The 17984-nt window shown below is 39.2% G+C and overlaps 1 protein-coding gene across 7 annotated transcripts in view; it reads right to left on the bottom strand.

The window, feature by feature from the left end:
* The window catches only part of LOC122559570 (peroxisome proliferator-activated receptor alpha), a 70230-nt gene that overhangs the window by 29023 nt on the left and 23223 nt on the right, over positions 1–17984 (bottom strand). For all 7 annotated transcript variants that reach the window (XR_006314462.2, XM_043709260.2, XM_043709259.2 and 4 more), the window contains 2 exons: positions 16563–16776; positions 2497–2657 (listed from right to left, as the gene is read on the bottom strand). Coding sequence is in view for 6 of the 7 variants with exons in the window: in XM_043709260.2 (XP_043565195.1) it covers positions 2497–2657; positions 16563–16743 (342 nt within the window). In the remaining variant the exon portion in view is untranslated. The remainder of the gene's footprint in view (positions 1–2496; positions 2658–16562; positions 16777–17984) is intronic.

Below are 17984 nucleotides of genomic sequence, written 5' to 3'. Positions count from 1 at the left end.
CTGACAAACACCGCTCTCTAAAGTTCACCACCCCCACTTTCACTCTGCCCACTGCTCTTCCTCCCTGGCTCTGCTCATCTCAAAATCTGTCTCAGCCTTGTTCATAACCAACCATATTACCCCTCTTCTCTGTAACTCTGGCTCCTCAATCGTGGATGTAGAAAAGTCTCTCCTATATAGATCCGCCTCCTCAGTTCTGCTGATATGGAGAAGAACAAAAGCTGCTGTGGGTGTAGAGTGGGGCTGGTGAGTAGAATCAGAAGAAAAGGCATGAGGCATAAGCAGAGCTGGGACATAGGATGTGACGTGTGCTTCAGTACCCCTAGTGTTTTAAGAGAAGGTTTCACCTGGATATTCTCTGAACAGGTTAATTACAAATGGCATTCTATGTTTCCTTATGGCTACCTAAATAAATTAGGTAAATCAAGCACAGGGTAAACAGCCCAAGTTTACATGTTGGCAGATGACACCAAGACCAGAGTGGTCACAGAGCCATTTCTGGAAAACTACAGGTCCCTTGCTTCAGTGCAAGTATTTTCCCCAGAACCTGTGGTGATATTCCAGTCCTGAGCAACAGTGAACATCTCAGAATTCTCTGCTTTTGGAACCAGAAGACCTGAGCCACCAGCACTACATCACAATCTGCACCAAAAAAACACATCAAAGAAGTGAAGAGGTTGTATTGATTTATGAAATTAACTTTACCAGTGTATACAGTTAAACTTAATCATTAACCTTTCACATATTACTGAAGTCTGATTCAGGTGGAGTTCAAAATTGGTAGCCATTTCAGTCTGGACAAAAAAAAACTTTCCACAGTAGATCTACAAACAAAGGTTAGCAAATGAGTCAATTTGCCCATCTTTATTTTCAAGTAGAAGATTCAATTGTGTACAGGCAATGGGGCACCAAGAAAGTTGCTTAGTCATACACAGGCCAAGTTTTAATCAAACAATCTGAAATTATTTCACTGATACTCACACAGATCTGGAGCTCAAATAAAAAAGGGAGAGGAGAATAAATTAAAAAATTAAGGTTTCTGCTGCAAAATAAATGCTGAAACCTATTCAGACACTGTTTTGAGAAACCAAAGACCGGCAAGATTTGATTAACTTAGCAAAAGGCAATGATGCAGGAGTTTTATAGATCAGAGGTCAGGCCATTTCTTGAATAAAGAAATCCATTCAGATTACCAGGGTATAAGGGAAACTCAAAGCCTTTAAAGCAACACAGAAAGTAAAGAAACTGTTATCCTCATTGATCAATGCATGATACTAGTGAAAGTTACAGAATAGGGAACCTTCACCATTGAAAGAATATAGAGAGTGGACTTTATAACAGTGCACAAGATAATAAGTGAAATTAAAAAAAATTAACCTGAATCGCTATTTCAATACAGAAGGACAAAGATACAAGATTAACAATGTATTTTTATAACACCATTCCATATTGTCTTCATCACACAAGATGTTCCTCTTTGAACTCAACCAGTAATTTCTTAAGCAGCATTTATCCTTGAAGGACAAGATGACAATTCGTATCTGGCATCAATCCAATTTATTCCAGAAATCTCTTTACTTTTCAACATTTCTTTCACATTTTCTCTGCAACATCCTTCGTCAAATGAACATTGTCAGAAAGAGAACATGATATTCCACGGACAAATTTTATGTGATTGTTCATTATCAAAGATTTCCTTCACTATATTAGATAAATACAGTCCTAAAACTTGTGCTTTCATTACTGCCAATTTTTCAGCAATTAAAGTATTTGGAACTAGTTTGTTAATAATGTTGGATTTCAAGACCAATGGACAATATTACTCTTTTCCAGCAAGAATGTAATAATAAGCCCAGTCATATTAAAATACCTATTCTGAAGATTGACTTGGGTGGCATCACTAAAAACTAACTTTACATCTTTTGGATTACAAGGCTGGAAACATGAGTGCACCTTTCTCTGAATTTAATTTCTTCAGTGTTTTAACAACATTTACGTCCTCCTCAACCATAAAACATGCTAAAACATGATACACACAGTTCCAATAGAATATAACTAGCATCGGTTCTTGCCTGAGTGCACAACAAGATCAACTGACCAATTAAACTTCTTAATTAGTCGCTTTCTGCCTTGGGTTGGTAGGAGGTTGAGAATAGAATAGGATGGAAGAGACTCCACTCCACTTAATATCACCAACATGCACAATAAATGAATGACATTAGCTGATGCCATAAAGATCTTCAAGACTGCATTTAACCAAATATCTGATGTCCTAAGCATCTGAAGTCAAGTATTAAAATGTCAGGCAACACGAAGACGGAACTCTTCTAATGTTGTACGTTTAGTAAAATGGTCAGAATTGAACACGAGTCAACACAGCTCTCACCTTTAACCATCACTAGAAGAGCCATGGATAAAATCATTGCAACACTACAATGTTGATTTTTGTTGTCAAAACCAAAAAAAATTTCAGTTAAAAAAAAGACTTGCACATACCTTACAGCCCTCACAGGCATGTACACCATAATGAAAGCCCGAGGCTTTGTCCCCACACACTCGGCACTCTATGCTGAATCCAGAGGTGGAAGCTTCATCTTGGTTTAATGGTGTAACAGGAAAGATGGTTGATGATGGACTAGAGGCTGGTGTAAGAGTATCTGAAAGTTGATGAGGAGGAGACAAAAAAAACTTTATGATATTAAAGTAATCCAAGTAAAATGGAGATAATATTAAATATTCTAACATTTTAGCTGTTTTTGTTAGTTTGAATAATCCATGAGGCAGGGACAATGATTCATTTCATTCAAAAAGTCAAAACTAAATTTAAAGCAATACAATTCAAGGTCAAAAATAAGAATAACTTATATGGAGTTACCAGTCACTGGGTAATTCTTCCCAACAACTAGCTAGATCACATGTAACTAGATAGTTTGAAATAGAAAGCAATATTGCTCTTTCAGAAAATAATTAATTTTATTATGGATCTGTAGTTCTCTCCACTGTTGTCTGCCTTTTAATGGTAAAAATTCCACTATTACATCATAATTTCTTTATAAAATAACAATGCAGGCCCAAAGTATCAGAGCATGCATCAGCTATTACAATTAAAAATGACCTAACCTCCAATTTGCTTTCACCATTTAGTATGGTATCCTGGTACATTTTACTAAAAGCAAATCAGGTACTACATTATATCCTTCATCTGGCACACAACAAGAACATCAACTCATGGCGAAACAAACTAAATTTCATATCAGAACTAATTCAGCTTTTTCCAAATTATTGACGGTCTAGATTCAATTATAGCCAAGACTGCGCTGGGGGAAGAGAAACAGATTTAAACAAAAGAAAATATTATTCACATAATTAAAAACGTTGCTAACACTGTTTCATCACTCCATTGTGAAACAGATATCGATGACGCAATATTGCGCATAATGCATCATTTCAAACTTAAACCAGGAACAATCAGCAAAATCTGATTTATAGAATACCAAGCATCCTTCTCAAAAGATCTAAAATATATTCTGCATATGAAGCTGCCTAACTACTCATAAATTTTAATCTTATAAAGAATTATACAATGCATAAACAAGCTGGTCAGCCTAAACACCCATTTAAGTTTGTTGTGGTTCCTCCAGTTTGTCCCCTTGTTTGAGAGTGGGAAATAACTATTACTTGAAAGGAATTCAGATCAGTGTGATCAAAAGAATCAACAAGCCTCTTAAGTTGAATTGTAGACCTTGGGCTGAATTTAACCTGGCCCTCGGGAATAGTTAGTGAGTCAAGGACTGGGGCAGAAGCAAGTGTACAACTGGGAGACAATGCCTGTTGCCTTCTGGATCACTGAGTTCACTTGCAGCTTTCCTAGAGAGAGGCTAACTGAGGCCCTTGTATAGTCATCAAATTATCAAACATGTGCAGTAAAAGTTGGCAGACTCAAGGGGAGGACATTCCTAGTTGAGTAACCTGTGGCTCCCTGATGGTGCTGCTGTGAATAGGGGCTGCCTCATAGAAAAATCAAATACACACTCTCCTTTTCTGACTCGCCTTGAGCGCGATTGCGCAACTACCTGGCAGCTTTTGGAGGGAGGGGACGGATTGGAAGATACGGAAAAGATTCTAACCCTAAAAGGGCACAGGCCCCAGTGCCGAGCAGTTAATTGCCTAATTGGCACAGAACCAGATTAAGGTTGATCGAGCCAGCCATTGCTGGCATTATATTCAACCGTTTGTCTGGACATGAGATAAAGCAATCAAGATCTTATGGGATAAACGGTTGAAACATTCTGTTAGAAGTTCCAACACATAATTATGAAAACTACAGTTGAACAGTTTCACCAACCTTAGCAATAAGAACAAGTAGTAGATGAAAGACAGCATAAACGGTATTTTGAGGATTAATCAGCATTTCTTTCCACACTGTAATAAAGCAGAATCTTGGAAATGAGACACATGCTGACTGGGTCTGATGCTATCAGCATTGAATACCTAAAAGTAATTTCTTGAAAAATAACAAATCAGCTTTTTCATGCTAACTATAAAAGAATACCACCTCTGAAGAGGGAGTCATTCCATGAATAACAAATCTTACGCAGAAGACGTAGGGTTCAATGTACTCTATGCTTTACAATTTGCTCTGAACGATCAAATAGTGAAAAGATTATTATATATTATATGAACAAGAGACAACCTGTCAAGAATAGAAAGGTACAACAGAAGATCACTATTAAATAAATAATTCAAGAATGAACTTAGATAAGTTGCTCACAAGCATTAGCAACAAAAAAGTATTTAACTTAGAGTCATAGAGATGTTCTGCACGGAAACAGACCCTTCAGTCTAACTTCCCGATGCTGACCAGATATCCGAACCTAATCTAGTCCCACTTGCCAGCACTTGGCCCATATCCCTCCAAACCCTTCCTATTCATGTACCCATCCAGATGGGTACATGAATCTTCCGTATCTTCCAATCCGTCCCCTCCTTTTAAATGTTGCAATTGTACCAGCCTCCACTACTTCCTCTGGCAGCTCATTCTATACACACACAACTCCTGGCTTGGAAAATATGCCCCTTAGGTCCCTTTTAATATTCCCCCCCCCTCACCTTAAACCTATGCCCTCTAGTTCTGACTCCCCCGCCCCAGGGAAAATATCTTGTCTATTTACCCTATCCACGAGTCTCATAATTTTATAAGCCACTATAAGGTCACCCCTCAGCCTTTGACGCTCCAGGGAAAACAGCCTCAGCCTATTCAGCTTCTCACTATAGCCCAAAATCTCCAACCCTGGCAACATTCTTGTAAATCTTTTCTGAACCCTCTCAAGTTTCACAACATCCTTCCGATAGAAGTGGCCTAACCAATGTCCTGGACAGCTGCAAAATAAACTTCCAACTCCTATACTTGATGCTCTGACTAATGCAGGAAACCATACCAAATGCCTTCTTCACTATCCTATCTACCCTGTGACACCACTTTCAAGGAACTATGAACCTGCACTCCAAGGTCTCTTTGTTCTGCAACACTAACTTTTTAGTTAGTGAGTAGAAACACCCTATGACCACAGAAAGACTGTTGTCACCAGTTACAATTTTCGAAGTGACTAAAGTCACGGAAAAGCAGAAAAACATACAAGCAGCAGCAGTAACAACTTAATCGTCTTTCATGCAGTACATACATCTCAAGCAGGCTATGAAGCAGTTGTAATCATACAGTCAGAGTTATACAGTATTGAAACAGACCTTTCGGCCTAACTATCTCATGTCAAACATAACCCCATAGTCCCACCTACCTGCTCCTGGCCCATATCCATCCAAATCTTTCCTATTCATGTAGCTATCCAAATGACTTTTAAATGTTGTAATTGTACCTGCATCCACCACATCACATATTCATATTTTACTCTGACTGATTTTCAATACATTGAAACGTAACTTTGTTCTTTTTTAAAAAAATATTTCTAAATTACAAAAGGTACATGGGACCAGAATTGGTGTAAAAGCAGTAGCAAAAGGATTTGTACATTTCTCATTGCACAAAATTAGACAAGGACTTAAATGAAGTCAAACTAGTATTTGTAGTCGTGCAAAATGAGTAATACCGAATCAGCAACTGATTTTAAAGTAGACCACTGATTCACTATTGCTTTTTTGATGTATTTACCAAAACATCAGTTTTGTAGAGTATAAGCCACAACCACCTGATGAAGGAACAGCGCTCTGAAAGCTAGTGCTTCCAAATAAACCTGTTGAACTATAACCTGGTGTTGTGTGATTTTTAACCTTGTACACCCCAGTCCAACACCAGCACCTCCAAATCAGGACTAATTTTGTCACCCAGTACTGAAATGAACAACTGACAATGCATAATATGTACACGCGTTTATAACAGGATAAATAAATTGATATCACAGATAAAACCAAATAGATACAATATTATAGCCATTTCTGAGAGCCTTGATTGTAAGCTGACCAAGGCAGGAAAGTGAATATTCACAGATACTTAATATTTCTGACAGGGTAAAAAGGAAAAGGAGGTGGGGCAACTCTGTTAATAAGTAAAATAAAGAACTGCAGATGTTGAAGATCTGAAACAAAAACAGAAATTGCTAGAGAAATTCAGCAGGTCTGGCAGCATCTGTGAAGAGAGACAGAGTTAAAGACCCTTCTTCAGAATAATAAACCATGAGATCAGTACTATAGTGAGAAATTACCTTGGCTTGGAAGGTTAAAATGTAAATCAGTCTGTGTGGAGATAAGAAACAGTGTGGGGAAAAACATCAAAAATAAAAACATGAAGCAATGGAAATACTGAACTGGTCTGACTGTATCTGTGGAGAGAACAGTAGAGCTAATGGTAAAGAGTTTATGGGTAGCACAGTGGCTCAGTGGTTAGCACTGCTGCTTCGCAGTGCCAGTGACCCAGGTTCAATTCCAGCCTTGGGCTACTGTCTGTGTGGAGTTTGCATGTTCTCCCAGTGTCTGTATGGGTTTCCTCTGGTGCTTCAGTTTTCTCCCACAGTCCAAAGATGTGCAAGTTAGGTGAATTAGCCATGCTAAATTACCCATATAGTGTTCAGAGATGTGTAGGTTTGATGCTCAGTCAGGGGAAATTTAGAGTATTGGGGAATGGGTCTAGGTGGGTCAGTCTCGAATTGTTGGGACAAATGGCTTGTTCACACACTGTAGGGATCGTATGAGTTGAATATGGCTGTTCTTGGGAACAGGAAAGTAAATAGGATGTAAAATAATTCACTGGTAGGAATAATATCCTAATAGGAGGGTAGAGTACAAATCAAGAAATAATAGGTGCTTGCAAGGAAGACATTCCATCAATAGCAGGTCATTTTAATAGTCTCAGACTGAACGAAACAAATTGGCTAAGGTAGGCTTGAGGACAAGTTAATAGTAGGCCATTCGTTTCTTCAAGGCTGCTCTGCCATTCAATAGGACGATGACTGGTTATCCAACTCAGTACTTTGTTCCTGCTTTCTCCATTATATGAAAAATATATATATATTTCTCATCATCTCAGTCCTAAATACTGTAGCCTGTAGCCTTAGATTGTGACCCGTGGTTCTGAATTTCCCAGTCATCAGGAACAGCTTTCCTGCATTTACCTTGCCTAGCCCTGTTAGAAATTTATGGGTTTCCATGAGATCCGACCACTCATTCTTCTAAACTCCGGCGAATATAGCTGTCTCCAGTCTCTCTTCATACATCAATCCTGTCAGCCCAGCAATCAGTCTGGTAAGCCTTTGTTGTATTCCATCCATAGCCAGAATATCCTTCCTCAGATAAGGCCAAACTGCACACAATACTTCAGGAATGTTCTCATCAGGCTCTAAAATTACAACAAGACATCCTACTCCAATATTTGAACCCTCTCACTATGAAGGTCAACACATCACTTGACCTCTTCATCATCTGTTGTAGGTGTATGCTTATGTTCAACAATTGGTGTACTAGAACACCCAGGTCTCATTACACCTTCCCCTTGCTTAATCTATTGCCATTCAGAAAGCAATCTGCACTTCATGATTTTGCTACCAAAATGAGTAAAGGTGAGATTATCTACATTATATTTAATATGGATGCTCTTGGGAACAAGAAATAAAACAGGATGGAAAATAATTCACTGGTGGAAATAATATCATAACATGAGGGGAGAGTACAAATCAAGAAATAACAGGTGCTTGCAAGAAAGGCCCACCCACTCTGTGTCTAAATCACATTGAAGCATCTCTGTATCCTCGTCACAGTTCACACTCCCACTCATCTTTGTATCATCTGCAAACTTGGAGATATACATTTACTTCACTAATCTAAATTATCATGAAAACAGGAATCCAAAACACTGATTCCTGTGTTACCCCACTAGTCACTGCCTGCCACTGGGTAAAAGACCAGTTTAATCCTATCCTTTGTTTCGTGCCTGCCAACAAGTTCTCTACCCATGTTAGTACTCTATACCAATCCCATGGGGTTTAGTTTTACATGCTAATCCACTATGTCAATCCTTATTAAAAGCCTTTTGCTTACATTCTGTCACTGTTTTCCAAATATTCTGCTATTAAATATTTTGTTCTCAACTCTAGCATTTTCCCTATTACCAATATCAGTCTAACTGGTCTACAATTCCCTATTTGCTCTCTCTGCCTCCTTTACCAAATAGTGGTTACATTAACTTCCCTTCAAATCATAGGAACTGTTCCAGGGTTTACACAACCTTGAAGGATAACCACTACTTCTAAGGCCACTTTCTAGGGAGACTTGGATATCACAGGAGCAGGAATGGTTGTTGGATGTTCCAGGGTTTAGATGTTTCAAAAGGATTTTTTTTTGGTGGGGGGAAGGAGTGGCATTGCTTATCAGGGATAGTATCACAGCTGCAGAAAGGGAGGCCATCGAGGAGGGTTTGTCTACAGAGTCCGTATGGGTGCAAGTCAGAAACAGGAAAGGAGCAGTCACTTTAATCGGGAGTTTTCTACAGGCCCCCCAACAGCAAAAGAGGTATGGACGAGCAGATTGGGAGGCAGATATTGGAAACGTGCAGAAGTAACAGGGTTGTTGTCATGGGTGACTATAACTTCCCTAATATCAATTGGAATCGACTTAGTTCAAATAGTTTGGATGGAGCACAGTTTTTGTCAGGTATGTCCAAGAGGGTTCCTGACACAATTTGTAGATAGGCCGGATAGGGGGAGACCATATTGGATTTGGTGCCTGGCAACGAACCATGCCAGGTGTCAGATCTCTCGGTGGGAGAGCATTTCGGTGGTAGTGATCACAACTCCTTGACCTTTACTATACTCAAAGAGGGATAGGAGCAGATGGTATGGGAAAGTATTTAATTGAGGGAATTACAATGCTATTAGGCAGGAACTATGGCGCTTAAATTGGGAACAAATGTTCTCAGTGAATTGCATGACAGAAATGTAGAGGTTGTTTAGGAAACAAGCTAATAGTGCTGGACAGGTTAGTCCCACTGAGGCAAGGAAGGGATGGTAGCTTCAAAGAACCTTGGGTGACAAGGAATGTGGAACACCTAGTCAAGAGGAAGAAGGAAGCTTACTTAAGGTTGAGAAGGCAATGATCAGACAGGGTTTTAGAGGGTTACAAGGTAGTCAGGAAGAAACTGAAGAATGGACTTAGGAAAGCTAGAAGAGGGCATGAGAAAGTTTTAGCCGGTAGGATTAATGAAAACCTTAAGGCATTCTACACTTATGTGAGGAACAAGAGGATGGAGAGAGTGAGGGTAGGGCCAATCAGGGATAGTGGAGGGAACTTGCACCTGGAGTCAGAGGAAGTAGGGGAGGTCCTTAATGAATACTTTGTTTCAATATTCACTACTGAGAGGGACCTTGACATTTTTGAGGACAGATTAAATTACACTGATATGTTAGAACAGGTTGATGTTAGGGAGAAGAAGGTACTGAAAACTTTGAAAAAATAAGGATAGATAATATGACACGATATACTCTAGGTTACCACAGGAAGTTAAGGAAGAGAGATTGCTGCACCTTTGGCGATGATCTTGGTGTCTTCATTGTCCACTGGAGTACTGCCAGATGATTGAAGGGTGGCAAATGTTATTCCCTTGTTCAAGAAGGGAAATCGGGATAACCCTGGGAATTACAGACCTGACACAGGCTTATGTCCAAGGTGGGCAAAGTATTGGAGAGGATTCGGAGAGACAGGATTTATGATTGCTTGGAAAAACATAGTTTGATTAGAGATAGTCAGCATGATAGGGGCAGGTCATGCTTCACAACTTTATTGAATCTTTGAGGATGCGACAAAACATATTGATGTAGGTAGAGCAGTGGATGTGGTGTACATGGACTTTAGCAAGGTGTTTAATAAGGTTCCCCATGGTAGGCTCATTCAGAAAGTAGGGAGGTATGGGATACAGAGGAATCTGGCCATCTGGATACAGAATTGGGTGGCCCATGGAAGACAGAGGGTGGTGGTAGATGGAAAGCATTCAGCCTGGAGCTCGGTGTCCAGTGATGTTCTGCAAGGATCGGTTCTGGGACCTTATGCTCTTTGTAATTTTATAAATAACTTGGTTGAGGAAGTGGAAGGGTGGGCTAGTAAGTTTTCCAATGACACAAACGTTGGAAGAGTTGTGGATCATGTGGAGCGTTGTTGTAGATTACAACGGGACACTGACAGGATGCAGAACTGGGCTGATAAGTGGCAGATGGAATTCAACCTGTGAAAGTGTGAAGTCGAATATGAATGCATAATACAGGGTTAAAGGAGGATTCTTGGCAGTGTGGAGGAACAGAGGGCTGTTAGGGTCCATGTCCATAGATCACTCAAAGTTGCACCCAAGTTGATAGGGCTGTTAAGGTGTGTTGGCTTTCATTAGCCGGGGGATTGAGTTTAAGAGCTGCAGGCTTACGATGCAGCTCTATAGCGCCCAGGTCAGACCACACTTAGAATATTGTATTCAGTTCTGGTCACCTCATTTAGGAAAGAGGTGGAAGCTTTAGAGAGGGTGCAGAGGAGATTTACCAGAATGTTGCCTGGACTGGAAGGCATGTATTATGAAGAAAGGTTGAGGGAGCTAGGGCTTTTCTCATTGGAGCAAAGAAGGATGAGAGGTGACTTGATAAAGATGTACAAGATGTTCAGAGGCATAGATAGAGTGAATACCCAGAGCTTTTTTCCATGGCAGAAATGTCTATCATGAGGGGGTATAATTTTAAGGTAACTGGAGGAAGGTTTAAGGGAGATGTCAGAGGTAGATTCTTTACACAGGAGAATGATGGATGCGTGGAATGCACTGCTGGCAGTCGTAGTTGAGTCAGATACATGTAAGCGACTCTTGGATAGGCACTTAAGTACAATTAGTACAATGAAGGGTATGTAGGTTAGTCGGATCTTAGTGTAGGATAAAATGTCGGCACAACATCGAGGGCTGAAGGGCCTGTACTGTTCTATGTCCTTCACTCTGAGATGTAATTATTGGGTCCTGGGGATTTATCACTCTATAATTCCATCAATTTCGCTATTAATACAGATTCCCTTCAGTTCCTCTCTCATGTTCACAGGGAGAATATTTTTATTAAAATAAAACTAAGAACTGTAGATACTAAAAATCTGAAATACACATTAACAGCAATTGTTGGAGAAGTTCAGCAGATTTAACATTTTACATTTAGTGACCCTTTTTATCCAGGGTTCTGAAAAACATATGAGGGAGAGATTAAGGAAATTGGATCTGCATTTCCTAGCATTTTGAAGAATGAGGTGATCCATGTTCACCAACATTTTTGGGACATTATGTGTGTCCTCCTTTGTAAAGACAGAATCAAAATATAGATTTAATTGGACGGCTGTCTCTTTGTTGCTCCATTAAATCTGGTAATCATAATGAGGTAGAAATTAAAAATATCATAAAAGATATTATAACATGAATGCATTTATTTTTAGTTTGAAAACAAGAAATATAGGCCTGAAACAACAGCCACTAAATTAGGGTCAGAGGAATACAAGTAGGCTATTCATCCCATTTAGCCTGCCCTCTCTAGGTCTTTCTAGGCCATGCTTGGTCATCTCTAGAAATCTATCAATTTTTAGTTTTAAATATGCTTATTGATTGACCTTCTACAGCCCTCTGCAGTAAACAACTCTAAAAATTCACTACCCTCTCAGTGAAAATAAATATGCTCCTCATCTAAGTCTTAAAAGACATGTCCCTTAACTTGAGATTAATGTTTCCTAATTCTAGAGTTATAGGTGAAGGGAAATATCCTATTTACATTCACTCTGTCACATCCCATAAGAGTTTATAAGTTTCAAATGGATCACCTCATTCTTCAAAATGCTAGGAAATTCAGGTCCAATTTCCTTAATCTCTCCCTCATATGTTTTTCAGAACCCTGGATAAAAAGGGTCATTAAATGTAAAATGTTAAATCTGCTGAACTTCTCCAACAATTGCTGTTAATGTGTATTTCAGATTTTTAGTATCTACAGTTCTTAGTTTTATTTTAATAAAAATATTCTCCCTGCAGATACTCTTAAAACTTTACACATTCTGAAGGCCTGTCTTCAACATATTCCTTCCAATAGAAGAGATTTATCTATTCCTCCTTTCTTTCAGGTCTGTGTAACCTGTTAATGCTACACTAACAATTATCTCTACTGACTTATCTGAATGTTGCTAGAGATGAGGGAGGAGATAGCATTACCAACACTACAATAATAGATCCTAGACAAACAAAGTTCCACCCAAAGTATTCCACTGAAAGCAAACACCTGGAGAAAGGCAAGACTCATTACATCATCATTTACACACTCTAATCAACAGATCAGCTAGCATGAGCTTTTTAAAGCATGCAAAGATATTAAAGGTAGTTTGGCAGTAAGTGAGATTGTTTACAAAGCTACTATTCTTTAACTTTGTTTGCTTCCCAGTTATTACAAAAGTTTGACCCAAAGTAATTTTGCTATGTAGGGAAGGGCTGAATAGGCTGTGGCTGTTTTCCTTGGAGTGTCAGAGACTGAGGGATGACCTTATAAAGGTTTATAAAATCATGAGGTTGGGGAGTCCAGAACTAGAGGCCATAAGTTTAGGGTGAGAGGTAAAAATTTTAAAAGGGACTTAAGCGGCAACCTTTTCAAACAAAGGGTGGTGCGTGTATGGAATGAGCTACCAGAGGAAGTGGTGGAGGATGGGACAATTACAATATTTAAAAGGCATCTGGATGGGTATATGAATAGGAAGGGTTTAGAGGGATATGGGCCAAGTGCTGGCAAATGGGACTAGATTAATTCAGGATATCTGGTCAGCATGGATGAGTTGGACAGATGGGTCTGTTTATCTCTATGACTCTGTTGATCATAACTCTTATTTCTTTATTGCTTCATGGGATCTAGGTATCACCAACAAGGCCAGCATTTGTTGCCCATCCCTAATTGTATTTGAATGGAGTGATTTGCTAAGCTGTCAGGAGTCAAGTGATAGTCAATGTTGATGTGGATCTGGAATCATAGGTTGGCCAGACTCAAAGAAGGTGGCTTTTACAACAATTGATGATATTGTTTCATGATCATCATTACTAGCACAAGTTTTCAAATCCAAATTCATTAAGTGAATTTAAATTCCACCATATGCCATAATGGGATTTGAAACCATTAACCCAGAGCATTTGTCTGGGTCTCTAAAGTGACATGACAATCTCTCACGTCTTCACTGCTTTCCTTTATCTCTGAACCACATAAACAACAGCTAATGAGAAAGTGAGGATTGCAGATATTGGAAATCAGAGTCAAGAGTGTGATGCTGAAAACGCAAAGCAGGTCAGGCAGCATTCGGGAAGCAGGAGAAGAATCGATGTTTCGGGCTTAAGCCCTTCATCAGGAATAAGGCATGTGGGCCGGGGCCGGGGGGGTGTAGGGTGCTGAGAGATAAATGGGAGGGGGTAGGGTATTGGTGGGGGGATGGAAGAAGGTAGCTGAGAAAGTGATTGATGAAGTTGAGGGAGGTGATAGGTCAGAGAGGAGAGTGGAGCAGATAGATGGGAAAGGTGATGAACAAGTCAAGAGGGCAGTGCCGAGTTGGTGGCTTGGGACTGGGATAATATGGGAGAGGGGAAATAAGGAAACTGTTGATATCCACTTTGATCCCGTGTGGTTGCAGGGCCCCAAGGCGGAATGTGAGGTGTTCTTCCTCCAGGTGTCAGGTGGTAAGTGTTTGGCAATGAACACTTACCACCTGCTGCCTGCAGAAAGAACGCCTCATATTCCACTTTGGGGCCCTGCAGCCACACGAGATCACAGTGGATTTCAACAGTTTCCTTGTTTCCCCCGCACCCACATTATCCCAGTGCCAAGCCACCGACTCGGCACTGCCCTCCTGACCTGTCCATCACCTTTCCCATCTATCCACTCCAACCACCTCTCCAACCCATTACCTTCTCCCTCACCTTCATCAACCTATCGCTTTCTCAGCTACCTTCCCCCCCACTCCACCACAGTCCTATTTATCTCTCAGTTCCCCCCCCCCCCCCCCCCCCACCCACAAGCCTCATTCCTGATGAAGAGCTTATGCCCAAAACATCGATTCTCCTGCTCCCCGGAGGTGCCTGACCTGCTGGGCTTCTCCAGCACCCACACTCTCGAACAACAGTTAATACCTGAAAACAACACCATTCTCCATAAATACCAACACTATTAGCTGAAAAATGTGTTTCTCTTTGTGACAGTCACAAAGCTTGGAAATTAAAAAAAAACATACACATTAGAAAAAGTATCCGAGGTAAAATTTCTTTTTAAACACCAGTTTTTATAACTTTTTCTCTAAACTGGCCCAACAAAAGTATTATGCCCAACTCTCTGCACCACAAGTTTGTAAAAGGATATAGACACTTTGGAAAAGGTACACAGAAGGATAGAACAATCATAAGGTACATTATCCATTATCATTGTATTCATCAAGGATACATTAATCAGAATGGTTCCATGATGAGGTATTACAAGTACATGGATGTACTGGAATATTTGGATATATTTTCCTTACAGCGGATAAGACTGAGATTGATAGTGTTATTTAAAATCATGAAGATCTTTGAAAGAGTAAATAATGAGAAACTTCCCAATTGCTCATAACTAAAAGTGATTTGCAAAGAGCTAGAAAGTATGACATAAGGATTTCTTTAAAAAGATGCGTACTTAGATTTGAAATGCATTATCTTACAGAACTATGGGTACGAAATTAAACAAAATTGCTGTGATGTGAGGAAAGGGTGGGTAAGTGGTACTAAATGGGTTGAAAGTGCTGGTATCGACCTAATAGTTTTAATTTCCACCTTCTGGGCTGAGTTCTATGTTACTACATTAGTGTAACATGTATATATTGATAGGACCAACATACAAATTGAGATACCAGGCTGGTTAGGAGCTGTGGCCTATGGACTCAACTCTTACACTAGTCAATGTATTTCTTTCTATAGATTATGATGAAATCTTTTATTTGTATCAAAGCGTTGCGCTGAGAAAGCCAACAATGTATGACTGGTTATATGTATGGAACAAACAGTTCCAAGAGTTGCTAGGTGGCAACATTCAAATCTGCCTAACAATAGGGTAAGTACTCATTGCAAGGTTTTATAGGTCACTCAGGACAGTCATGGGGGCTATTGACGAAGAGTTTAATGGTTATAGCAGTGAGTGGGTTGGTTGTCGATGGAGACAGAAGGAAACTCCACGTAGGAGTGCTGCAGTTTGTTATACTGTTGGGAAGGCAGCTGATTCACACATCTTCCATGCAGGAGGTTCAATGAGGAGTCAAAAGCAGTGAAATGGCTCTGTGTTGTTAGAAAAAACACAGGAAGAAATTCTGGAATTAAATAGGGAGTTAAGTGTTACAAAGAGAAACGCACACCCAGTAAAAGGAAAGTAGTACTGGAACAGTCATTGAGGCTGTTCATGACAGAGCAGCTCGAGAGGGGTTTCAAGACCAGATTGGTAAAAGTAAAGAATTAAGATCACTTATGACATTTAATGACTCAATGTATCATTGATGTGTAGGGTGAATTGCTAAGAAACCTTCATGATTATATTTGCTATTTGATATGTACGATAGGCTATTCAATCATAGTCTGTTGTTGCATTTGTAATTCTGAGTGTTAGAAATAAGTTATACACATATTGTACTGCAAGAGTTTATTGTTTGTTTGTTCAAAATAACAGAATCTGTGGCTTTATTGTCTTAGCAAGTACCTTGGATTTCACACTTTATCTCTTTAAAAGTAAAAGTTACTGATTCCAAACCAGGTCACAACAAATTAATTCTGGTCCAGGATTGTAACAGGATCAATATCAATACAGATCAGAAAACTAGTTTAGCTAGCATTTATCTAATTTGTCTAACAGCAATTCTCCAGTTTTGAAGAGATGACCTGCCATTGCCAATAAATGGCTTTGTTCTTCCATAGGGTAGAATATTTGATTAGTAACAGTACAATAATTAAGGCTAATGGGTCATATACTGAAATCATTCACACAAATATTTGGAAAATGTATTGTCTGATTAAAGTGAATTACCTGGCACAGTCTCATTTGATCCAGGACCATTTTCTGCAGTCTGTTTCTCATCAATGGTGAATGATTCTGAACTGCTGTCCTCTACATTCTCCATTTCCTGTACCAATTCTTCAACCAATGGGGTTCCAGAGTCATTTTCTAGTGTTGTTATTGCATTAGACTGGATCTGTGTGTCTACCATTCCAATGGACACTGTTTAGCAATACTCATTAGTCTAGAAAAAGTAGCAAATTCAACAGTATAAATTTTAAATAAAAAACTAATTCTGCAACAAAACTTCCTATCTCGTAGAATAATGCATAAACAATACTATATATTGGTAAACATCAAGATTGGAAAATCTAGATAATGCACAATATTGAGAATTTGTACAACAGTGTTTAGAAAGAAAAACCTTTGTACCAAGTTGTGTAAAACAAAAATTATACAACTGCACAGTCTTGTTATTCAACTAAAAATAATACCTTTTTCAGCGAAAATATATTTGAACTTAAATATAATGCTAGTCTGATAATAAAGTCACAAGAAATAAATTCAACTGATGGCAATGTAACAGTTTTCATGTCTGATCTTAAATTATCATTGCTTTGGAATAGTTGACATTTTATTTTGTCTAACGTAATGTGGCTAATGGTAACTGGAAAGTTACTTCCTGAAAACTATTACTTACAAAAAGGTATAGGATAGAGGTTTGTTGCCAGTGGACAGAATTATTGCTTTCAAGGAGCAATACCAACAGGAAAAACATGTGAATGTTACTCTACGCGTTCTTGCACACAAGAATCCTAAAAATACAGAAAGATCAGACACCTGTATTGCAAGATCTTATTTTCTTGAATGAACAGGATTACAATTCAGATGCTCTGCAGGCAGAATCAATTTATTTACTTTTCAATGCTCAAAAGCTGGAACCCATCAAGGCTAACATCAGATGTTGAGTATTGGGATTGTTGATGTCTATCAACAAAAGAAGGGTTGCTTTTTAAGCAGTACAAGTTTATTGAGGCCTTGTGAGTAACCATTCACAATAGAATGGACAAAACCTATATCTGTTCAATGGTGCGACCACTTTACAGAACTGCAGTCTACTCTGGATTGCATGACACCTCCAGTGACAGCCTGAAGAGCATCTGCATGCTTTAAGGAATATCATAACTAAGGTCTTTGTATGCCATCTATCTTCAGCATGAAACGTTGAGTTGATGATCCATCTTGGCCTTCTTCAGAGGTCCCTAGTATCTCAGATGCCAGGCTTCAGCTAATTTGATTCACTCCACAAGATATCAAAAAATGCTTGGTGGCATTGAACATTGCAAAGGTTACCACATTTCAGCAATAGTAGAGATCTACAACACAGAAAAAAGGCCCTTCAACTGATCGAATCTGGACTGCACCACCTAACAATCTAATCCCATTTTCCTA

Source organism: Chiloscyllium plagiosum, unplaced genomic scaffold (genome assembly GCF_037043375.1).
Source record: "Chiloscyllium plagiosum isolate Xiang-an unplaced genomic scaffold, Cpla_swu_hap1 HiC_scaffold_19, whole genome shotgun sequence".
Lineage (NCBI taxonomy): Eukaryota > Metazoa > Chordata > Chondrichthyes > Orectolobiformes > Hemiscylliidae > Chiloscyllium > Chiloscyllium plagiosum.
This window is presented reverse-complemented; position numbering and strand designations above follow the sequence as displayed.